The sequence below is a fragment of the Myxine glutinosa genome, chromosome 5 (genome assembly GCF_964187855.1).
Source record: "Myxine glutinosa chromosome 5, kmMyxGlut1.1, whole genome shotgun sequence".
Taxonomy (NCBI): Eukaryota; Metazoa; Chordata; class Myxini; order Myxiniformes; family Myxinidae; genus Myxine; species Myxine glutinosa.
In genome coordinates this window covers 211,904,122-211,929,912 of record NC_136265.1, presented here as the reverse complement: position 1 = coordinate 211,929,912, position 25,791 = coordinate 211,904,122, and the positions used below count along the sequence as shown (strand labels likewise).

At 47.5% G+C, this 25,791-nt stretch overlaps 1 protein-coding gene across 1 annotated transcript in view; it reads right to left on the bottom strand.

Moving 5' to 3' along the window:
* The window catches only part of LOC137428136 (uncharacterized), a 95,456-nt gene extending 91,178 nt beyond the window's left edge, over window positions 1-4,278 (bottom strand). The window contains exons 1-2 of the mRNA XM_078777469.1: window positions 4,152-4,278; window positions 1,181-1,461 (exon numbers count right to left, since the gene is read on the bottom strand). Of these exons, the coding sequence (XP_078633595.1) occupies window positions 1,181-1,461; window positions 4,152-4,278 (408 nt within the window). The remainder of the gene's footprint in view (window positions 1-1,180; window positions 1,462-4,151) is intronic.
* Between the last annotated feature and the right edge of the window lie 21,513 nt (window positions 4,279-25,791).

The following is a 25,791-nucleotide window of genomic DNA, read 5'->3' as shown; positions in this document are numbered from 1 at the left end:
CACATAACGCAGGTAATACCATGAGATACACGTCTGGGAAAGTGCGTCCATTTATCACAAATTTTAATCAACATGCCCCTTTTGTGCTCAGCCGAAGTCCTTGGGAGGCCATGAAGATCCATCTTGTAGTCCCGAGAACCAGCCACCCAGGTTGATGCACTAGTCGTTGATCGATAAAACTATCCGTAGACCCCATGTCGATTAAGGCTCGCGCAAAAACGCCCTCGACCTTGAGCGGAATGATGGCCTGCGCAAGGCCGGAAGACCCGGCAGGTATTGTGCCGTCCGGGCGAGAAGATTGCACCTCACGAGTGGATCCCACACCGGCTGCAGTTTTCCGGTCGTTCAGGCAGCCCGGGGAGGACCCCCGTGTCAAGGGCATAGTTGGCCGCACTGGAGCAGGAGCATGTAAATCGTAAAAACCACTGTCTGAGGACGTTCCCACGCCGGCTGCAGTTTGCCGGTCGTTCGGGCAGCCCGTGGAGGATCCTCGTGACAAGCGCATAGTCGGCTGTGCTGGAGCAAGGGCGGGTAATTCGTAGGAGCCGCCGTCAGAGGGCGCTCGAGTCCCGTGCAGCGCTCGCTGCGAATCCAGAGGAGTTTGCAAAGCAGTACCCTGTTGCTTGTTTGAGGTGGGCGTCCGGACGCCAGCCAAGGCCGATCGCTCCGCGGCCGGTCGTGGTCGCGCCAGTTGTTTAGGCGGCCCGATGTCCCCCACCAAGGACGAGCGTGCAGCCAGGGGCCCACGAGGAGGGGATACTCTCATCAAGGCCGGGCGGGGCGCTCCGCTCGGTGCGCAGTCCGTTGGCTCAGCGATAAGCCCATTCAAGGCCGCGCGGGCTCGCGTACCTCGCGCGGACTTTTTGCAGACCTTCGCGAAATGGCCCTTGGTGGAGCACAGATGGCATATTGCCTCCCGAGCCGGGCTTTCTGATCTAGGGTGCTGCCGATTGCCACAGAAATAACACTTCGCGTACCGTTCAGGCCGTGGCCGGGCAGCGGTAGCAGCAGTCAGGCCAGAAGCCGAGTCCGCTTCAGGAGCACCCAGAGACTCGGCCGTGGTCGAGTCCTCCCCCATATCCTCGGCGGTAACCCTCTCCGGTCGCGCGAGTTGAGAAGTCCTCGCCACGACTCGTGGGTGGTCATAAGCGGTAGATTGTTCACGGGCATCCGTAAAGACGTGAGCCAGCCGTAGTGCCTCCGTGAACGTCAGCTCCGCGGTCTCCAGGAGTCGGAGCCTCAAGGCTCCAGAGCTGATTCCAGAGACGAAAGAATCTCGGAGAAGGTCATCCTGGACTTGCTCGTGTGTCCGTACCTCCTGAGCGCTGTCCGCAAGGTGTCGCAGCTCCTGTGCGTAGCGATCGATCGATTCCGATGGTTGTTGTCGCCGCTGAGAGAGCTGGTGCCGGCCGTACACGGCGCTCCGTTTCTTTATGTATATTCGCTTTAGCTCGGCCAGAGCTGTAGCGTACGTCTCAAATCGAGCAATGCACCGGTAAACGCGGTGGTGGACTTTCGACTGTAACACGGACAGCTTAGCCGCGGCGGTGGGCTCTGTTTCATATGCTGCGAAATAATTCTCCAGCGTTTTGAGCCAGTGGGTGAACTCCGACCCCGACTCCTCGGCTTGTGCGTCGGCGTCGAGAATCGGTACCATGATCATCTTGGGTTCAGCCATTTTGTAGATATAAATGATATTAAATGTCGTGAAAATCAACCACAGACACGACTTGTACCTTGGGTAGGTTTAATATCATTTAGATCTGTGGTAACATCCTGTAAAATACATTCATGCAATAGACATCAGAATCGGAGTATTACAAGGGCAATGACCGATATCAATAGGCAAAGCAAGCAAGTCCAGCATATAGGTGCGTACATACCATTCAAACTACAGGACTATATGTCACAGTAAGTGTCGCTGGAGTGTCCTTGCGCCGCGGTTGTCCCGGGTCTTATAGACGCCCCTTTAGTGGGATAAGCGAGCACTCCCGGGTTCACCTTCAGTATAATTTCACTACACTCACCACATACAAAGCTTTCATCCGCAGCTTGATGGAGTACTGCTCTCCTATCTGGGCTGGTGCTCCTGCCTCACACCTAGCTCGGCTTCATGCTGTAGAAACCAAAGCATTCAGAAACATTGGAATCTCCTGCAATGAAGCCGATTCCGAGGGCCTTTCACTCACTCACCGCAGGCAGGTTGGTGGTCTTTCTGTCTTCTACTGACTCCTCTCCAGCCTTGCCCACCCCAGCTCTCTCTCTGGGCTCTGTCCCACAAATATTCCTATAGGTCGCACAAGATCTGCAAGCAACCCTCTTCTGGTGAAACTGCCAAAATCAAGACTCTCCACTCACCTTCACTCATTCATTCCTCTTTTTTCCTGCCTCAGGACCAAACTCCCTCACTCTCTTCAAACCAACTCCTCCTTCCAGGTCTTCAAAACAGCTGTTCACCACCATCTCTTATCTTCCCCCATCCAAAACCATGATCTTTTCTACCACCGTTAATCCACCCAAAACCCACCTCCTTCAAATTCCCTGTTAGCTTTCCTGAAAGTCCCTGTAGTGTCCATCTTGTTTATCCCGTGTACTCCACCACAGCTCTTTCTCGATCCACATATCGTCCCTGTTATTGCCCCCTCTTTCGCCCCTCTTGTCTCCCACGCCCATTGCTATATGTTCTATGCATTAGTACATCAAAACAAAAACAACAAGCGTTATGCCTCGATCCCCCTTCGGGGAAGTGATGTGAGTTGACAAAGTGGAAGACGCAGAAAACATGCTATGATATGATATTTCGCTCACAAGGTTCAGACATACATGGAGGCGGCCATCTTGGATTTTGACGTGGCGACCCAATTTTCTATAGCGTTCTTCCTTATGCCTAGATACACCCACACACCAGATTAGAAGTTTGTACTTCGCTTATTTTTCAAGATATTCATCTCACAAGGTTCAGACATACATGGCGGTGGCCATCTTGGATTTTGACGTGGCGACCCAATTTTAAACAGCGTTCTTCCTTGTGCCGAGATACACCCAGACACCAAATTAGAAGTTGGTACTTCGCTTATTTTTCGAGATATTTCGCTCACAAGGTTCAGACATATATATGGTGGCGGCCATCTTGGATTTTGACGTGGCGACCCAATTTTCAATAGCGTTCTTCCTTATGCCGAGATACATCCACACACCAGATTAGAAGTTGGTACTTCGCTTATTTTTCAAGATATTCAGCTCACAAGGTTCAGACATACATGGCATCAGACATACATGGCGGCGGCCATCTTGGATTTTGACGTGGGTTGCACCCACACACCAAATTCGAATGCGGTCCTTCGCTTACGCACGCACGCAGGCACGCCCGCACGCCCCCACGCACACACGCACGCACGGACGGACGGACGGGAAAACCATAATCCCCCTTTCGCTCCGCTGTGCGACGGGGGACAAAAAAGGTCCAACCAGTGATCCTGGCCCTGTCATGGTTCACACAGCCATGGAAGATCAAATTTCCAGTACTTTCCCATGACAAAAAGGTGTTTTTCAGGACTTTTAAAACAAAATGTTTGATGTAACAAGTGACATTGGCATGTTCAATGGCTCTTGACACACAGGGGTTGTTGTTTCGCCACCTTGTTTGGCAAAACTTCAAACGGACTTTGGCACCCTCTGCGACCTTTGTGTAATTTTTTTCTATGAGCAGGTAAGTCACGCAACAATGTGTAGAGTCACGTAATAGCTTGTCGATACCAATACCAGACTTACCACACCTGTTTGGAATGCACCATGAAGGATATGCAGGTTACAGCTCCCCACATCTAACAGTGACTTGCCATAGTTTGTTTCGTTTCCAAGTTCGACAGTTGACACAAGCCAACATTTCTTGTATTCAAGCCTTCCAAAACTGAATGACATTCAATGTGCATGTCTTCAGCCGTGCAGTGTCCAACAAATCTGGAATTCAATACATCTGGACGTAACTTTGTCATTTTCCCATCGTCTTATGTGGAAGTCCAGTTGCTTCTTTTGATGATTTTTATCCAGCAACTCATTAAATAGGACGACATATCTGCTGTCTACTTTCTGTTTCAAGAGGCTTTGGAAATGGGGTGCAAGGCCAAGCACATTCAAATAGGCGGTCTTACTTTCAGCACACTGAACTTTGAGAGCAATGCTACTATCCGGAAACATTTTATGGAACAGAAGGCCTGTGTCCTCACACGACTTGTATGAATAGCGAGACCCAAAGTATCTGTGCTTTGAAAACACCATCATTCTCTTGTTGCATAGTCTACAATACATGAGCTAACACTTGTGCTGGCTGCACTTGTTAGAGCTTTCATCTGCTCAGTCTGTGCCTGGGATGGATCTGTAATGAAATTCTATTGTAACCATGAAGAAAGAAAAATTGTTTAAATATTTCTATTGCTTAATACATGGAGTAAACTGCAATTAATAATTGTCCTCATTTCCATAAAAATTTTGATGTTAACAAATTATGCTCTCATACGAGGTGGGTTTTTGAACAGTAAACCCTTGTTTTACGCGGCGGGTCACATTTCCTCGCACTTATAAACTCATGCGTCATGTACTGGAGTGCTTTACCGGAATCACCGCCGCTCCCAATGCAAAAAAGGCGGAAATTTCCTTGACCATTTTACATTTGGTTCACCACTAACAACAGTTTTCCACTTGGGAGCCATAGTTAAAATCATGAAGGGCAATAATAACCAAACACAAAGGAATAGATTATGATTCCACGGTACGCAGTGTTGACGTGGAGATGGATACAGTAAAATACTGCACATGCTGCCACCTGTTACCACCTGCACCGCAGCAGCGCCGGGAGTGCACACGACACCACGTTCCAACGGAGACCAGTTCATGGTGGAGCATTTTCGATCCCTGTTACAGGTATCATTGAAAATACCTCGCCTGTCACCCTTTATTGTGTGCTCGTGCCCATTTGGATTTTATTTTATTTCCTGTATCAAGTGTGTTTTCATCATATCGGATCACAGGTGTTTTCATGTTCGTCTATCGTTTGTCACAGGATTCTCAGTTTTCATCATTGTGAAATGATTTCATCATTTTCATCTCCTTCTTATAATAAAATGTTATTCCATAAAAACAAGTTTTGTGACGTGACCGGCCAGTGCATATTTTGCAACCTGAGAAACCATTTAGGTGCAGCTTTATTGGTAAATCCCTGGGAGAGGTTAAAATTGGTCTTAACATTTATATGAGCCTCAACTTGGTATACAAAAAATATAAAAAATAATGTTCTCCTAACCTTCTGTTAATGTGGCAGGGTTTCTTGAACCCTTGGCGATGTTACTAACCATGTCCAAAGCCCTGCTGCACTAAATGCCAGCAGCCCAGAGCATTTTGGTCAAACGAACAATGTACCAATATCCGAGTACAGAAACATTTATTGTGTAACCTAACATATTCAGATATGGATGTCTGCCGGGGACCCCCTGCTGCGTGGGGCCCCTGGGGCCTAAAGAGGGGGGCCAAATAATGGGCTGGATCAAACATTGGGGGTACCACATGAAACCAAGTGGAAATCAACAGGTACATCTCACAGAGCACAGAGTGACCACCGCCAGACAAATTTGCCTCTGCATAGGCCCCCACAGACCCCCCTCAAAGGGTCCCAAAATTTGGGCTGGATTAAACATAGGAGGTACCACATGAAACCAAGTTAAAATGAACAACTACACTCTACTAAGTATTAAAAAAACCATCGCCAGACAGATTGTCTGCTGCCTAAGGCCCGCCAGACACACCCCAAAAGTTGACCCTGGGGGCACTGTGGTAGATTTGGCCTACAACATATATCAAAAGTACCACATGAAACCAAGTGGAAATCAACAGGTACATCTCACAGAGCACAGAGTGACCACCGCCAGACAGATTTGCCTCTGCATAGGCCCCCCAGACCCCCCTCAAAGGGTCCCAAAATTTGGGCTGGATTAAACATAGGAGGTACCACATGAAACGAAGTTTAAATGAACTTTTTAAAGTTTAAAGTTTAAAGTTTAAAGGTCTTGTACAGTGTACACTGTACAACCTTGAGGCTTTGTTTTTCTCTCAGCGCCTGTCGTTTGTGATCCAATAACTTTCGTTCTCTGTTTTCGCAGTCTTTCCACCCCAAAGCCTACTTCCTTATGTAAATCTCAACTCAAAAAAAACAAACAAAAAAAGACATTACCTTCTCTGTGCTCATTCGTTTATTCATTCTTATTCGTTCGTTCGTTCTTCGACCACGTGTTTCTCCCCCATTTCCCCAGATAGATTGTCAAATTTCAACTCGTTATTTTATCGTCCATGCGATATTGTTTGATTATAGTTAGTTTTGGTTTGAATTTCCTGTAACTCGTATTTAATTAATCGTGTTCTGCTCCTCGTGTGTGGCCTTGTAGTTGTACCCCCGTCGGTGTTTTATTAACTTAAGCGTGTTTTGCTTGGCTCTTGGTTTTTTCCCTTCTACCCCGAACATAATACTGTCTAACGTTCTAAATCCCCACCCCCCACCCCCCCCCCCCCCAAAAAAAACAAAAAAAACAAAAACATTTATTTTCTTTTCTCCACGTGTACTGTTGTCTCATCCTGTATTTTCTGTCCAGGTGTGCTGTTCGCCCCACCCCCATTATCTCCTTGCCATCCACCGTTTGCCCTGTTCACATGACTCGTGGTGGTCCCTCTCGGCTCTCCCCCCCGTTGGTATTTTTGTGCATATAAGATTGTTCATAGTTCTGTTTAAATATTATTTAAATATGTTTAACCTTTCCCCTTCTGTTTTTTATTCAGTGGTATATTACAACACGCTGTTTTTCTTCCTATTTAAAAGGCTTTTCTCAATTTCCTCTCCAACTCATTCCACTTCAAAAAAAAGAAATTCAATATCTTATACGTCTCCCTCACTACATGGTCTAAATTCACATTCATTCCATCCCTCCTCCATCGTTCTGAATCGGATTGCTAACTTGAAAATCACAACAAACCCAATTTGTTATCAATGTTCGTCTTTCATTAATCATCCACTTTCTAAACTCCCCTCTTGCCCCTCCCATCCAAATCCCCCCCCTTGCACCTACACTCCGAAACTTCCCCCTTGCCCCTCCACTCTTAAACTCCCCCCTTGCCCCTCCACTCCTGAACTCCCCCCTTGCCCTTCCCCTCCTAAACTTCCCCTTTGCCCCTCCCCTCCTAATCCCCCCCCTTGCCCCTCCACTCCTGATCTCCCCCCTTTCCCCTTCCCTCCAAAACTCCCCCCTTGCCCCTCCCCTCCTAAACTCCCCCCTCACTCCTCCCCTTCAAAACTCCCCCCCAATCCCTCCCTTTCAATTCTCCCCCCATACCATTCCTCTCCAATTCTCTCTCCTCCCCCCTCCTCCTCCAAGCTGCCTCCTCCCCACTTCGTCTCCCTTCTATCTCATACCTCCACCCCCCCAAACCTTCTACTTTCCTCTGCCCCCCCTCAAACAACCCCTCACTGTGCCGCATCCCTTCACCATCAAACCTTTCATCCTCCTCATCCTTCCCTTTCTTGGAACTCTTCTGCAACATCTGAAACACTATCAACTGCTCTCCCTACCTCCCCCTCTCATCCTTCATCTTACCCTACTCCTCCCCTCCCCTGTCCTGTACCCGATGCTCCCCCTCTCTCTTCATTAACGGTATGGACCTCAAACATCCGGGGCCTTCGCTCAAACCTGACTGATCTCTCCATACAGGTTGCTTCTGACAATCCAGACTTGATCTGCTTAACAGAGACTTTCCTCCTTCAAGATGTCTCTGATTCCTTAATATCTCTTCCTGGTTACTCCCTCCTCCGGTATGATAGACCTGAGCCTCGGCCTGGTGGTGGGGTGGCTATCTTTGTCAAAAACTCTCTTCCTCACTCTCCTTGCACTGCTCTCTTTCCTCCTCACCCGCAGGAGTACCTCTGGTTACGGCTTCCTCTCCGCTCCCACCTTTTGTTCATATGTGTTCTGTACCGTCCCCCAAACAGTGATGACTCCATCTACATTTCAATGTCTGACAACATGGACCAACTTCTATCCACTCATCCCAACTCTCTCTTCCTCATATGTGGTGACTTCAACTGTCATCATGCCACCTGGTTGGGTGTGGGTTCCTCTCTCACTAGTCATGGCACCTCAGCAAAGGACTTCTGTGACTCACTGGGATTGACACAATCTGTCAATTTCCCGACCCGGATCTCAGCCAATGGAGTATCTTCTCTTCTAGACTTGGTTATGACAAACTTCCCTGCTAATGTCTGCTGCTCTTCTTCTGCTCCAATCGGTTCTTCTGATCATGTGCTTGTCAAAGTGGACATCTCTCTGGCCATTCTCAGAGAGCCTCCTCAGCGTCGACGAGTCTGGCATTTCACTCAGGCCGACTGGGACGGTCTTCAAGCAGCCATCAATCGTCTGGATTGGTCTCCCATCTCCACTGCCTCTGACATCAATTCTTCCTGGGAATTCTTCCAAAGCAAACTGATCTCTCTCATGCACAGATTTATCCCATCTCGCCTTCAATTGTCTTACCCTTCCTCCCATCCATGGTACACTGAATCTTGTGGTGAGGCAGTTGCCCTGAAACAACTTGCCTTTGCCTCTTGGAAGGCTAATCCAACTGAAGGAAATCTCAGTTCCTTCCACCAAGCTCGGAACAAGTGTGTGTCTACCCTCAGGAGTGCCAGGAAGCACTATCTCTCCTCACTCAAGAATGAACTCTCAAACCTGTCTCCTTCCTCCAAATCCTGGTGGCGTCTGGTCAAATCCGTTTCTGGTGTTTGTTCCCCCTCCATCCCCTCCCTTACCTCAAATGGCCACACAGTTGACATCGCACGTGACAAAGCCGAATGCCTCAACTCTGTGTTCGCCTCAAAATCCTTAGTCCCAAACCCATCTCTCTCTGTTCCCACCTTTCCCAGTCGAACCCAACTGCTCCTGGACTCTGTGTCCTTCTCTCCTGACAAGGTGGAGGAGTTTTTGTCAAACCTCGACTCTGATTCTGCAACTGGACCAGACGGCATCAGCCCACGGGTCCTAAAATCCTGCTCTGCCGCTCTATCTCACCCTCTCTCTGTTCTTTTCACCCTATCTTTTGCTCAAGGTCATCTGCCAGCATCCTGGAAATCAGCTAACATTACCGCTTTACACAAAAAAGGTGCAAAAACAGATCCTTGCAACTACAGACCAATCAGCCTGCTCCCAATTATCAGCAAAGTCATGGAATCCATCATTGCTTCGGATATGAAATCTTTCCTCTTCTCCAATGGCTTGATCTCTGATCATCAATTTGGTTTCAGACCAGGTCACTCTACTCTGGACATGCTGCTTCTGCTGTCTCAACAATGGATGGAGGTCCTCAATGCCAAACAGGAAATCAGAGCTGTCTCCCTTGACATATCAAGGGCCTTTGATACGGTCTGGCACCCAGCTCTGCTCACCAAACTCTCCTCCTATGGTATCCATGGAAATCTCCATGCATGGCTTGCGGACTTCCTCTCTGGTCGTAGTCAACGTGTGGCCCTGAATGGATTTCTCTCATCTCCCCTTCCTGTTCAGGCTGGAGTTCCCCAAGGAAGTGTGCTGGGCCCTGTGCTTTTTCTGGTCTTTATCAATGATCTCTCTGACTCTCTGGAAAATCCTCTCTATCTCTTTGCTGATGACTCCACTCTCTGCCGCTCCATTCCTCTTCCCTCAGATCGGCAGTCTGCAGCCTCCTCACTCTCTGAAGACCTGGACAAAATCACAGACTGGTCAAACAAGTGGAACATGTCTTTCAATCCTGACAAATCTCACTCTCTTACTATGTCTCTCCGAAAAGATCGACTGGACAACCCTCCCATCTACTTTCTCAACAATCCTCTCCAAGAAGTTCTGTCACTCAAGCTTTTGGGTCTCACTATCTGCCATGATCTTTCTTGGGAAAACCACATTTCCAAGCTGGCCTCCAAAGCCAGTCGCCGACTGGGCATCCTCCGTCGTGCGAAGTCCTTCCTCGGCACACCTGAGCTCCTCACCACATACAAGGCTTTCATCCGCAGCTCAATGGAATACTGTTCTCCCCTATGGGCTGGTGCTCCTGCCTCACACCTGGCTCGGCTTCACGCTGTTGAATCCAAAGCTTTCAAAATCATTGGAATCTCCCGCGATGAAGCTATCTCTGAGGGCCTTTCACTCACTCACCGCAGGCAGGTAGGTGGCCTTTCTGTCTTCTACCGACTCCTCTCTGGCCTTGCTCCCCCAGCTCTCTCTGTGCTCTGTCCCCCAAATATTCCTACATGTCGCACAAGATCTGCCAGCAACCCTCTGATGGTTAAACTGCCGAAATCTCGGCTCTCTGCTCACCTTCACTCTTTCATTCCTCTTTTCTCCCGCCTGTGGAACAAACTCCCACACTCCCTTCAATCCTTCTCCTCCCTCCAGGTCTTTAAAACAGCTGTTCACCACCATCTCTTATCTTCCCCCATCCATAACCTTGATCTTTTCTACCCCCACTAATTCACCCCAGATCCACCTTGTTTGAAATTCCAACTTCTTTCCTGGAAATCCTGGCAGTGTCCATATGTTTATACCTCTCCCACCCCCACCCCCCCTTCACATGCCTCCCCCCCTTCACATGCCTCCCCCCCAAAGCCCTCTCCCTCCCACAGATCTCTCGATGTCTCCATGTCTCTCGGTCCCTGCTCTCAAATGTTGTGTTTGTGTCCTTCCCCCTCTCTCCCCATCTTGTCTACCGCTCCCGATGTTATTTGTTTTATGTGTCTGTTTGTCTTTCTGTGTGATTAATGTTCGCTCTTTCACGAGCCTCGATCTTGTATACAAAAAAAAAAAAAAAAAAAAAAAAAAAAATTACACTCTACTAAGTATAAAAAACCATTGCCAGACAGATTGTCTGCTGCATAAGGCCCGCCAGACACTCCCAAAAGTTGATTCCGTGGACACTATGGTATGGTATAATTGCAAGTAAGTTTAAATAAACAGGTACATCTCACAGAGTACAGAATGACCACAACCAGACAAATTTTCCTCTGGATAGAGAGTACCAGACAATCTGAGTCTGCACTTCCAAAGAGGGCACCACAGCATGTGTAATGAAACATAGGTGGCAGCAGAGCTTTTAACGTCTGCTTTGAGAGTCAACAATGGTCAAGGTCATGTCTTGTTGTTAAAGATAGAAGGATCTTCTTCGAGATGAACGTAAGTAAATTGAGGCTTATGAGCTTACATGTAAAATAGAATAATGGCATAATAGATTAGGCCTACTGTTAAAAAGTCATGGAAATGGCATGGAACTGTTTCTTGTGACTAAATGTTTGATCAGATAATGAAAGCAGGTCTACTATATAATATAGGCCTAGGCTAGGCTATGCTCAGCTAGGCATGTGCACTTTTGCACAATTAGGCTACCTGATTGACATAGGTTGTTTAACCAGTCTTGGACAAAATATTCCAGGAACACAACACTCTTTTATTCTGCTTGCCAGCTGCAGCCATGCCAGGTCTTCATGCATTTACCGGCTCTGACTTCACCACTGCATTCTACAGGAAGGGTAAAAAGAAGCCTCTAGAAGTTCTTGAGAAAGACATAGAAGGAACACTCATCCAGTTCTTCGGCAGACTAGCTTCTGAAGATCAACCAGACCAGAGTAGAGCAGAAGAGTTTGTCTGTTCCTTTTATGGCATGAAGGGTGACGTGAAGGATGTCAATGAGGCCAGACACGTAAAACTGTGTCAGATGACTGGGAAAATGGATAAGGTACTAGTATACCTATGCTATTTCTATTGTTTAAGTAATCTTTCACCAAGAAATAATTTCATTGAGGGAAGGGGAATGAATCGACATAACTTCAGAAAACTAAACTAGTATATTATTTCATCACTTTTGTTCTGGGGCTATATTTTAGCATTATGATGAAATCTTCTTTCTATGCACCCGACAGCAGATATGCCCACAAAGGGAGTTTTCAGAAAATAGCTAAGTGTTATCCAAGTGGTGACTTGAGGAAACACTGACTTTGAAAAACGAAAGGGCATCTTGAATACAAATAGTTCAACATGAATTGAAATCGATTGTGGATAACTAAATTTGAATCCATACATATCTTGTTTCAGGAAAACCCGATGTCAAATGTGAAGAAGGGTGACTGTGCACTTCTTCCACCTTGTGCAAAGACTGTACACAACAAATTGCAATGGGCACACTTCATTGGCATCCTTTGGGGAAATGCTGACTCGGCACATCCAGGACATGGTTTGGATCCTGTGAACTACGGATGGAAGGAAAAGAACGGGTGCTATACTCCAGACTGGTTCTTGGGACCTGCCCTGCCAGATTATCTTTTCCAGGAAGGGGAACAAGAGGAGGACAGTATAGAGGATCTCGAGAGTGACCAACAATATATTGCTAATGTGTCTGACGATGATTCAAATTCCGAAAATGCTTGGAGTGATGACTCGGAAAGTGAAACAGAGATCTAACCCTCTCAAGAATCATAAGGATTTTCTGATAGTGATCTACTCATTGGATGCATTAAGCATATATATTGTAAATTCTGTTGGATGTCATGTAAAATAGATTTCACGTGGTATGTTTAATCTAGCCCAAATTTTGGGACCCTTTTGGGGGGGGGGGGGGGGATCCGGTGGGCCTTATGTGGCAGACAATCGATAGATATATTGTACTTAATAGTAGATTGTAATTGATCATTTTAACTTGGTTGTATATTATGTGGTAGCTCCAATGTTTAATCCATCCCAAATTTGTGGACCCTTTTTAGGGGGTCTCTTGCAGTGGTCATTCTGTGCTGTGAGATGTACCTGTTGATTTCCATTTGGTTTCATGTGGTACTTTTAATATATGTTCTAGGCCAATTCTACCACAGTGCCCCCAGGGTCAACTTTTGGGGTGTGTCTGGCGGGCCTTATGCAGCAGACAATCTGTCTGGCGATGGGTTTTTTATACTTAGTAGAGTGTAATTGTTCATTTTAACTTGGCTTCATGTGGTACCTCCTATGTTTGATCCAGCCCAAATTTTGGGACCCTTTGAGGGGGGTCTGGGGGGGCCTATGCAGAGGCAAATTTGTCTGTCGGTGGTCACTCTGTGCTCTGTGAGATGTACCTGTTGATTTCCACTTGGCTTCATGTGGTACCCCCAATGTTTGATCCAGCCCATTATTTGGCCCCCCTCTTTGGGCCCCAGGGGCCCCACGCAGCAGGGGGTCCCCGGCAGACATCCATATCTGAATATGTTAGGTTACACCATAAATGTATCTGTACTCGGATATTGGTACCTTGTTCATTTGACCAAAATGCTCTGGGCTGCCGGCCTACTAACGGAAGATTAAAGAGACTGGTGGAATTAACAATTCGAACCGGGGACCGAGCAGATTATTTATATTTGTGCAATTTTCTTGATTTTTAGAGGAGTTTCAAGGACTTAGACACGCTTTCCAGGACTGGAAAATGCTTTTTTATTTTTCCACGAATTCCAAGGGGTTTCAAGCAGCTTGTTCATTTTTCCAGGAATTCCAAGGAGTTTCAAGGACTGTGTGAACTCCGCCTGTGGTGTGTGAGTCAGAGGTCATGCCTGCACCAGGGAAAGATGTGCCAACAACATGTTGTGACCAGTGCTACTTCCTGTATAACTTTCTTCCAGCATTATAACTTGCTTATAGTACAACGTAATTTCATAAAAATCTGCATTAAACTTTTGAATTCAACACTTGCTACAATATAACATTCATAATGTCAACCAAAAATGTCTTGGATTTGTCCTCATGTCTTCATCAAATGTGTCAAATGTCAAATATCCAGGTCAAATGTCTTCATTCCTCGACCACCTACCAGCAAATCCAGTTAGCTTGGAGTCACCCTGTGAAAGACGTTTTCCTTTGTATATTGTTTGCAGATCATGGATGGATTAGACTCCACATACTGTTCACTATTATCATGGCATCATTAGTATGAATCTTTAGAGGAATAGAAAGTTGCATACCGGTGCCCTGGCTTCAGCCTTGTCGGTAGTATGTGCTCGGTATCGTCCAAGCATATCATCAGCATCACAAAGGTTCTGGCTGGTGGCCTGTAAGCATAAATCACAAGTATGCACTACAGACATTTTCTGCATCAATTTTAAGCTTTGCATTCCTGCCACAAACTTAATGCCAGTTTTGTTACAAGCAAACAGACACTAAGAGGAGGAAAATACGAATTCTGGCTCAACTAAAAATGTGGGACTGAATGAATGAATGAATGAATGAATGAAATTTGAAAGTTGCCAAACAAATGGACCATTCCCATTTGTAATGAAAATGTATCTAAGTTGAACCCAGGTGTGATGCTCTCTCTAACCACTGAGAGGCGTCTAAAAGAACTCGGACGACCATTAATGACAATTTGTCTCGCAGTCCAAACGAGAACAAGAGGCGAACGTGAGCGCACAGCCAGGGGCCCACGGGGTGCCCGTAGATCTTCTGGGGTACACCGTGACCCACGGCTCCGTTGCTCCGGATCGGCAAACCGAACGTCTAATGTTGGATTTGAAACTCCGCACGTGAAACGAGCGCCCTCCGAAGGCTGCTCGTACAAACTACAAGCTCCTGCTTCGGCACGGAGAACTCTAGCTGGCTTTGAAACTCCACACGTGACACGAGCGCCCTCCGGAGGCTGCACGTATGAACTACAAGCTACTGCGGCATCGAAAACTTTAGCTGGCGTTGGATCCACACGCGAGGCGCGATCGTCTCGCCTGGATGGCTCGATACCTGCAGGACCACCTGGCCTGGCTCGGGCTATTATTCCACTTATGATCGAAGGAATTTTTGCCACAGCTTTGATCGATACAGGTTCCACTGATAGTTATGTTGATTATCGACTGGTGCAAAAACATGGATGGCCGATTCTTCGGACAAGACGTCGGATCTTTATGGCCTCTCAAGGGCTTAGGCTCAGCACAAAAGGGGAATGTCGATTGAAGCTTGTGATAAAGGGACGAATGTTTCAAGATGTGCATCTCATGGTCTTACCAGCATTATGTGCAGATGTTTTGCTAGGACATGATTTTCTTAAGCGACATGGACGGTTGGAAATGGATTTTGGTGGCACTGACACGCTTGCTGTGTGCGCTCTTGCAGGGATGGAAATTGAGCCGCTGTCGCTGTTCCCCAATATGACCACGGACTGCACACCTGTAGCAGTTAAATTGCGACGCTACTCACGAGCTGACGCGCAATTCATTGCGGAAGAAACGGCCCAGCTATTAAAGGAAGGTATCATAGAACCTAGTCGGTCGCCATGGCGGGCCCAGGTCCTGGTGGTACGAAGTGAAGCGCATCGCAAACGCATGGTAATCGACTATTCGCAGACGATTAATCAATTTACACAGCTGGACGCCTACTCCCTACCGGGGATGGATGCCCTGGTTCGACAGGTGGCCCAGTACTCGGTCTATAGCACCCTCGATCTGCGTAGTGCGTATCATCAAATCCCCATCTCTGAGGCCGACCGTATCTATACCACATTTGAATCGGGTCAAAGGTTAAACCAGTTCACCCGGATACCTTTTGGGGTCACGAACGGGATCGCGTGTTTTCAGAGGGCTATGGACGACCTCATCGCTAAGGAGAACTTGACCGACGTCTTTGTATACCTGGACAATCTTACGGTTTGCGGGCATGACCAGGAGCATCATGATGCAAATCTGAAGCGCTTCCTCGAGGTTGCGCAGAGGTATCGCTTGACCAGGAATGAGGCTAAATGTCGTTACTCCGCGCGCACGATAGATCTTCTGGGGTACACCATGACCCACGGCTCCATTGCTCCGGATAAGGAGCGTCTGCAACCCTTGCTCGACATGGCCCTGCCCTGCGATCATGCTTCGCTGAAGCGTGCTCTCGGGCTGTTCGCCCATTATTCTAAGTGGGTGCGAAATTTCTCCGCGAAACTCCGCCCGCTTGTGGACTGCGAAGCGTTCCCCATGAGCCTTGATGCCAAGGCTGCTTTTCATGGCCTCAAGTCCGACATCGCTGGGGCCGCTGTGGCGACGATTGACGATAACAAATCTTTCGTTTTGGAAAGTGATGCCTCGGATCATGCGATAGCAGCAACTCTCTCCCAGGGGGGGGCGTCCTGTGGCTTTCTTTTCGCGAACTCTCACCTCTGCTGAGCGGAGACATTCGTCTGTCGAAAGGGAAGCGTACGCGATCGTCGAGTCGATTCGGTGTTGGCGTCCCTATTTGCTCAGACGATGCTTCCAAATCATCACGGACCAACAGAGCGTTGCGTTTATGTACGACACCCTGCATGCTCAACGCATTAAGAAGGAGGAAATCACTCGCTGGCGCATCGAACTCGCCGATTTCTGCTACACCATCAAATATCGCCCGGGGAGGGATAACCTGGTTGCCGACGCATTATCGCGGCCGGCAACGTGTGCGGGCCTCATATCTTTAGAGGGTCTGCGCGCTTTGCACGACGCTCTGTGTCATCCTGGGGTGACGCGTTTCACTCATTTTGTGCGTTGTTGTAATCTGCCTTACTCGGTTGAGGACATTCACCAGGTCTGTCACGACTGTACTGTATGTGCTGAACTCAAACCGCAGTTTTACAACCCTCCCCTGGGGACACTGGTCAGAGCTATGAGGCCGTGGGAGAGATTGGCGATGGATTTCAAAGGGCCGCTGCCGGCATCGGGTAACTCTTGTTACCTGCTCACTATCGTTGATGAGTACTCGCGATTCCCGTTCGCTTTCACATGCGCAGATATGACGGCCGCCACGGTTATACGGTGTCTGCAGAACTTGTTTTCTATGTTTGGGAATCCGGCCTACGTGCATCCCGATCGAGGTGCGGTGTCCCTGTCCCAGGAAGTGAGGAGCTTCTTACTTCAGCATAAGGTCGCTTCTAGCTATACCACCCCATATAGACCACAGGCGAATGGGCAGGTCGAACGCTTCAATGGGATTATATGGAGAGCCGTCACGCTAAGCCTTAGGTCCCTCGGCCGGGCCTACATAAATAGGCTTGGTCGTTACCTGCGGAGCTGAACTCAATCAGGGCTTTACTATGTACGGCCACCAACCAGACTCCTCACGGACGGATGTTTCATCACCCAAGGAGCTCGGGTAGTATCCGATCTTTACCTAGTTGGCTTGCTGAGCCGGGGCCGGCCTACCTCAAACGTGCGGTTCGCACGAGCAAGTATGATCCACTAGTGGATAAGGTGCAGTACTCCAGGCTAATCCCGAACATGCTCGCGTGTTGATGGCTGATGGACGCGAGTCCACTGTCTCCGTACGCCACCTGGCCCCTTGCGGGGTCCTCGACCCTTGCGGGGACATCGACGAACCAATTTACGAGTCTATGGACTCTCCCGTTGCTCCGCCTATGGAGCATCTGCCGTCCCTCCCGTCGCCAAATACACCCCTGCCTGTAGGCACTGTGGTGCCCCCTCCGTCGCCTGCCTCAGGCGGCTACTCCGATGCGGGGGACTCCGGGCTTGGGGATGTAGTACCGGGTAGTTTCCGGACCCGTGCTGGCAGGGTAATTCGCCGCCCTGATCGCTGCGGATGGACCGACTGACATGGACTGACATCGCTACTCTACTAATGCTGCTGTGTGCTTGATTCCTGCCTAGCGGAAGTGTAGTTCTCACGGCGGGGAGAATGTAATGGAAATGTATTTAAGTTGAACCCAGGTGTGATGCTCTCTCTAACCACTGAGAGGCGTATATAAGAACTCGGACGACCGTTGCTCCGGGACACTCCTGCGACATCTAATCTATGACATGTAGACTCGGATGGTGCGTATACGTAGATAATCTAGGCTTGCTTGCATCGATTGATATTACTGAACTTTCTCCATGATTCCATGATCCTGATATATATTGCATGATTGTATTTTTACAGGATGTTGCCAGAGATCAAATTGTCATTAAACCTACCTTCAGGACAATGTCATGGAACTGATTTTCCATTACAACATTTACATGCCACCTTGCACATAGGACCATGCTTTTGGGATGACAAGACCAGACTCATGGTCTGGCAATTGCTTTCAGTTATGGTAAATCCAGGACTGGGATTTTCTCCAATGTCCAGGCATCCATCCAACCGTTACAAAAATTTCAATTTTAATGTACTTTACTCCTTCTCAGTGAGAAAAGTTCCCTTTTCACCCCCTGCCTCTACTAAAGTAACTATACATGACATTCTATTTTCAAGACTCATAAAACTAGAAAACTTCCCTGTGTCAGACATTCCATATCATCCATACATTCTGACAGGATGAAAGCAGAGGTACTGCACTTGTCTTTTAGCTGTCTATTCTGGGTTTCATTATCCAATTGCCAATAAACTGTCATACTGTAAATGTAAACTAGAATGACACTCGACGCCGACTGATATGCCTCCGCCCACATGATTACATCATTATACATACTTGAACCAAGTTTGATTTAAATCCATTCAGCTGTTCTCAAGTACCACAGTTTTGCCTGACATGACCTCTGATGCCAAAATCTAATCAGTTCAACTTTGCATCATAATATATTGTCACGTCCATGGCCGATGAAAACCAGCCTTGGACGGATAGCCGAACAGTTAACAGTTAAGGCAGCAGTTCAAAACATGGCGGTACTTTTTTTGGCACGTGTGGGCGAAGAAAACCAGGGTGCTTACCTCAGACGGCCACCACAGGATTTATTCCTCGAACGCACAAACAAACGAGATAAGAAAAGTCAACAATACAAGAAATGAAATGCACCAAATAATGGTTTCATGAAATAATTGCAAACCAAAAAAATGATGGTTGAGGTAAAAAAAAAGAAAAGAAACCTATAGCTTTACTTGAGGGACCCTCCATGCTGACACAAATACAGACACATTGGGGAAAGATAAAGGAAAATAAATGTTCCCTTCTCATAGTGCCGGCACTTAGCTTTGCATCCCAAAAATGTGCTGGAGAGCAAGATGGTCGTGGCAGTCCTTGCAGGCACCCGCGTGGGAAAATGCTCCAGCAATGGCACCGAAACCACGTGTCGAAAACGCCCAGGCACGAAGAAAGCAGCCAACCGGCCCCTCCTCGCTTCCACCACAAAGCATGACGTGGCTCTCTCCTCCCCGGAAAAGCACCGAGTCGAACAACACCCCCCTCCTTCAACGTGGCAAAGGCTCCACAAAACTCTGAAATGTCCCCTTCATGGCGCACATGAGAAACGCGACCGCCCGCCATGAAGCCAGTACAAGAGAGAGCAAGTCCGCTTCTTCTTCTGTTCTCGAAGTCTCTCCAGCTCTGACGTCCCACTCTGTCCAATCATGCACTTCGGGGGTGGAGCCTCACGGCCTTCGTGACCGCACGCCGATTCTCTGCCTCGACTGTGTGGGGCTTATTGCCGATTACGATCGTCAGAGGCAGGGCTTATTTACCGATCGTAATGTCCGGGTCTCTGTCGGAATTGTGTTGGTTGTCGTGGTTTAAAGGAGCACTCGTTTGCATGGCTGGCCGAGTGAATATAAAAACGTAAGGGAAAATCACAGGAGGCAAGTACATACTGGGAATTATCCTTAAGCCCTATTTAGCTGACATAAAACGACCCTCCATGTCGTGACACATAAACATCCTTAAACTCGCAGTTTTTTTTTGACTTATGCACATTGAAATGTCTTCCTACACGTCACACGGTCCATGCTAATCTATACAATCCTATCTCCATTATTGCATGTCGTCACCTACCCAGACAAATGTAACAATATACTGATACCAAGTTTGGTCAAAATCCCATCACTGGTTCACAAGTTAGCGCAGTAACAGAATTTTTACCGAATGGGACCTTTGACCTTTAACCTCTTGACCCCATAATCGAATCCGTTTATCTTTACATTGTCATACACACAGTCACGTGAAAAAGTAAGTACACCCCATGTAAAGTTTTGACTTTTTCAACATATTTCAACATACAGCTATTTGATCTTCATTTCAACAATATTGATAGATAAAGGTGATATAATATAACAAATATCATGAAACATTTACATTTTGTAGTCCATTGTATAACTTAAATAAACATAAATGCAAATTTCACATGTGGAAAAAGTAAGTACACCCTTACATTTATCACTACTTCAAATACCTAAAATTAGAATCAGGTGTACCAGCTCAGGTGCAAATGATTAGAACATCGTTAGAGAGGATCTTGGAGGAACCTGTCTTATTTAAACCTCAGACATTTAGTTTAGTTTGCTCTTTGTTGTTGAAGTGTGCGGTGTCACCATGCCAAGATCAAAAGAGCTCTCTGAGGCCTTCAGAACGAAGGTTTTTTTTTTTTTTTTTTTTTTTTTTTGTATACTGAATCGAGGCTCGTGAAAGAGCTAACATTTATTTCACAAACAAATCAACCAGACAAACAAAATATACAAAAAGAGGGAGCGGAAGACAAGATGGAGAGAGAAGGGGAAGCACACAACCACAACATTTGAGAGCAGGGAGAAGTGTGGGAGGGAGAGGGCTTGGGGGCAGGAGGCGTAGGAAGGGGAGGGGGGGGGGGGGGGGAGAGGTATAAAACACAAGGGGACCGAAATTAGCGGGGGCAGAAAAGATCAAGGTTTTGGATGGGGGAGGATAAGAGATGGTGGTGAACAGCTGTTTTAAAGACCTGGAGGGTGGAGTGGGATTGAAGAGAGTGAAGGAGTTTGTTCCAGAGGCGGGAGAAAAGAGGAATGAAGGTGAGCAGAAAGTCTTGATTTTGGCAGTTTAACCATAAGAGGGTTGCAGGCAGATCTTGTGCGACCTGTAGGAATATTTGGGGGACAGAGCCCAGAGAGGGCTGGGGGGGCAAGGCCAGAGAGGAGTCGGTAGAAGACGGAAAGACCACCAACCTGCCTGCGGTGAGTGAGTGAAAGGCCCTTGGAGTTAGCTTCATCGCGGGAGATTCCAATGATTCTGAACGCTTTGGTTTCAACAGCGTGAAGACAGGCTAGGTGTGAGGCAGGAGCACCAGACCAGAGGGGAGAGCAGTATTCCATAGAGCTGCGGATGAAAGCCTTGTATGTGGTGAGGAGCTCAGGTGTGCCAAGGAAGGACTTCGCACGACGGAGGATGCCCAGTCGGCGACTGGCTTTGGAGGCCAGATTTGAAATGTGGTTTTCCCAGGAAAGATCATGGCAAATAGTGAGATCCAAAAGCTTGAGTGACAGAACTTCTTGGAGAGGATTATTCAGAAAGTGGATGGGAGGGTTTTCCAGTCGGTCTTTTCGGAGAGACATCGTAAGAGTGTGAGATTTATCAGGATTGAAAGACATGTTCCATTTGTTTGCCCAGTCTGTGATTTTGTCCAGGTCTGCAGAGAGTGAGGAGGCTGCAGACTGCCGATCTGAGGGATGAGGAATGGAGCGACAGAGAGTAGAGTCGTCAGCAAAGAGATAGAGAGGATTTTCAAGAGAGTCAGAGAGATCATTGATGAAGACCAGAAAAAGTACAGGGCCCAGAACACTACCTTGGGGAACTCCAGCCTGAACAGGAAGAGGAGATGAGAGAAACCCATTCAGGGCCACACGTTGACTACGACCAGAGAGGAAGCCCGCCAGCCATGCGAGGAGATTTCCATGGATACCAAAGGAGGAGAGTTTGGTGAGCAGAGCAGGGTGCCAGACCATATCGAAGGCACGTGAAATGTCAAGGGAGACAGCTCTAATTTCCTGTTTGGTGTTGAGGACCTCCATCCATTGTTGAGAAAGCAGAAGCAGCATGTCCAGAGTAGAGTGACCAGGTCTGAAACCAAATTGATGATCAGAGATCAAGCCATTGGAGAAGAGGAAAGATTTCATATCTGAAGCAATGATGGATTCCATGACTTTGCTGATAATTGGGAGAAGGCTGATTGGTCTGTAGTTGCTGGGATCTGTTTTTGCACCTTTTTTGTGCAAAGCGGTGATGTTGGCTGATTTCCAAGCAGATGGCAGATGACCTTGAGCAAAAGAGAGGGTGAAGAGAACAGAAAGAGGGAGTGAAAGAGCGGAAGAACATGCTTTTAGGACCCGTGGGCTGATGCCGTCAGGACCAGCTGCAGAATCAGAGTCGAGGGTTGACAGAAACTTTTCCACCTTGTCATGAGGAAAGGACACAGAGTCCAGGAGCAGCTGGGTACGACTGGGTACGGCGGGTACAGAGAGGGATGGGTTTGGGACACAAGATTTAGAGGCAAACACAGAGTTGAGGCATTCAGCTTTTTCATGTGCGGAGTCAGCTGTTAAGCCATTTGAGGTGAGGGAGGGGATGGAGGGGGAACAAACACCAGAAACAGATTTGACCAGACGCCACCAGGATTTGGAAGAGGGAGACAGATAAGAGAGTTCGGTCTTGAGAACGGTGAGATATTGTTTCCTGGCTCTCCTGAGGGTGGACACACACTTGTTTCGGGCTTTGTGAAAGGAAATGAGATTTCCTTCCGTTGGATTTGCTTTCCAGGAGACGAAAGCAAGTTGTTTCAGGGCAACAGCCTCACCACAAGATTCCGTGTACCATGGACGGGAGGAAGGGTATGACAACTGAAGACGAGATGGGATAAATCTGTGCATGAGAGAGAGCAATTTACTTTGAAAGAATTCCCAGGATGAGTTGATGTCAGAGGCGGTAGAGATGGGAGACCAGTCCAGATGATTGATGGCTGCTTGAAGACCGTGCCAGTTGGCCTGAGTGAAATGCCAGACTCGTCGACGCTGAGGAGGCTCTCTGAGAATGGTCAGAGAGATGTCCACTTTGACAAGCACATGATCAGATGAGCCGATTGGAGCAGAAGAAGAGCAGCAGACATTTTCAGGGAAGTTTGTCATAACCAAATCCAGAAGAGAAGATGCTCCGTTGACTGAGATCCGGGTCGGGAAATTGACAGATTGTGTCAGTCCCAGTGAGTCGCAGAAGTCCTTTGCTGAAGAGCCATGGCTGGTGAGAGAGGTACCCACCCCCAGCCAACTGGCATGGTGACAATTGAAATCACCACATATGAGGAAGAGAGAGTTGGGATGGGTAGATAGAAGTTGGTCCATATTATCAGACAGTGAGATGTAGATGGAGTCATCACTGTTTGGTGGACGGTACAACACACATATGAACAAAAGGTGGGAGCGAAGGGGAAGCCGTAGCCAAAGGTATTCCTGGGGGTTAGGTGGAGAGAGGGCAGTGGAGGGCGAGTGAGGAAGAGAGTTTTTTATAAAGATAGCAACCCCACCTCCAGGACGAGGCTCAGGTCTATCATACCGGAGGAGTGAGTAACCTGAGAGAGATACCAAGGCATCAGAGACATCATGAAGGAGGAAAGTTTCTGTTAAGCAGATCACATCTGGTTTGTCAGAAGCAACCTGTATGGAGAGATCAGTCAAGTTTGAGCGGAGTCCCCGGATGTTTGAGGTCCATACCGTTAATGAAGAGGAAGGGGGAGCATCGGGTCCAGAACAGGGGGGGGAGGGTAGGGTAAGATGTGGAAGAGGAGGAAGAGGTAGGGAGAGCTGTTGAAGGTGTGTCAGAGATTTCAGAGATTTCAGAATAGCTTGGAGAAAGGGAAGAATGGGGCGGACAAAAGGTTTGATGGAGATTGGGTGAGGCACAGTGAGGTGTTATTTGAGGAGGGGGAAGAGCGAGGCAGAAGGTTGGGGGAGATGAAGGTGAAAGTTGGAAGGGGGAAGAAGCAGGGAGGATGCTTTGAAGAGGAGGGGTGAGAGGGGAGTCTAGGAGGGGAGGAGCGAGGGAGAGTCTCGGAGGGGAGGGGTGTGGGGGGAGTTTAGGAGGGAGGGGAGGGAAGGGGCAAGGGGGGAGATTTGAAAGGGATGGGTGATGGGGAGGATTTGGAGGGGAGGGGTGAGATTGGATTTTGAAAAGTGTACGATTCATGGGAAACGAACATTTTTTGCAAAATGAGTTTGAGACCTTCGAGTCAAAAATACGTTTGAGGACACTGAAGGAGGGGTGGAGTTCTGGATAGTTTAGGGAATGTAGAAAGGAGGAACTGTAAGAGATGGTATTATATATATTTTTTGGAATGAATAGATTTGGTGAGCAAGACGAAAGCATCCTTTTGTAGGAAAAGAAGAAAAGGGTGTTATAATATATGAGAGAAAATAGTTGTTCAGGGGAGAGATTATACATTTCTAGCCACATGATCGCGTGATCGCGAACGAAGAACGAACGAACAGATAAGAACAACAAATAAACGAATAAGACCTGCAAAGGGAAAAAAAATTTGGGGGTTTTTTTTTTTTGAGTAGAGATATTAAACAAGGAGGTATGGGGTGAACGACTGGAACGAAACAGAGAACGAAAATAATTGCAGCGCCTTCGACGAATCGCTGAGAGAAAAACAAAACCACAAGGTCGGAGACGGTACGGTAGCCAAGCCTACGAGTACTACGCCTCAGAATACTCGATACGCATTCACCGACGATTGTGTATACATGTACGAAAAATTAGCACCGAAAAATTTCCAAAACATACGCTATAGGTACATACACCGAAAGATAGATACAGTCTCGACAAAAACACAATTGAGAAAGATCACTTAGCTTCGAAAGCGTGAGCGCATGGAACAGCTTCGAAAAGACGTGACCTCGCCGTGATCTCGCGAGACCGATGCCCACGAGTCCTGGAAGGGATTTTAAAAGATCTCCAAACAATTTGAAATCAATCATTTGACTGTCCGGAAGATCATCTACATGTGGAGAAGATTCCAAACAACTGCCAACTTGTTCAGGCCAGGCCGCCCCAGCAAGTTCAGCCTGAGAGCAGACTGCAGGATGCTGAAAGAAGTCTCTAAGAACCCCAGAATGTCATCACGGCACCTACAGGTAGCTCTTGCCACTGTTGATGTCAAAGTGCACGAGTCTACCATTAGAAAGAGGCTGCACAAATTTGATCTACATGGGAGGTGTGCCAGGACGAAACCTTTGCTGTCCAGAAAGAACATCAGGGCAACACTAAAGTTTGCCAATGAACACCTCAGCAAAGACCAGCACTTCTGGAGCAATGTGCTCTGGACAGATGAGTCAAAGGTAGAGCTATTTGGCCACAGTACCAGAAGACATGTTTGGCGAAAACCAAAGACAGCATTTGACTACAAGAACCTGATACCAACTGTAAACCATGGTGGTGGAAATATTATGGTTTGGGGCAGCTTTGCTGCATCAGGACCTGGGCAGCTCACCATCATCGAATCCACTATGAATTCTTCATTGTACCAGAGGGTGCTTGAGGATAATGTGAGGCCATCTGTCGGAGAGTTGAAGTGCAACCGAAGGTGGACCTTGCAACATGACAATGACCCTAAACATACCAGTAAATCCCCCAAGGAATGGCTGAAAAGAAAGAAATGGAGGGTTCTGGAATGGCCAAGTCAAAGCCCGGATCTAAATCCCATCGAGATGTTGTGGGGGGATATGAAACGAGCTGTGCATGCAAGAAACCCCTCAAACATCGCACAGCTGAAATAATTCTGCATGGAGGAGTGGGCAAAAATTTCTCCCAGTCGATGTCAGAGACTGGTAGACAGTTATAAGAAACGCCTACTTGAGGTTGTTTCTGCCAAAGGGGGCAATACCACCGATTAGAGCCAAGGGTGTACTTACTTTTTCCACATGCGAAATTTGCATTTATGTTTATTTAAATTATACAATGGACTACAAAATGTAAATGTTTCATGATATTTGTTATATTATATCACCTTTATCTATCAATATTGTTGAAATGAAGATCAAATAGCTGTATGTTGAAATATGT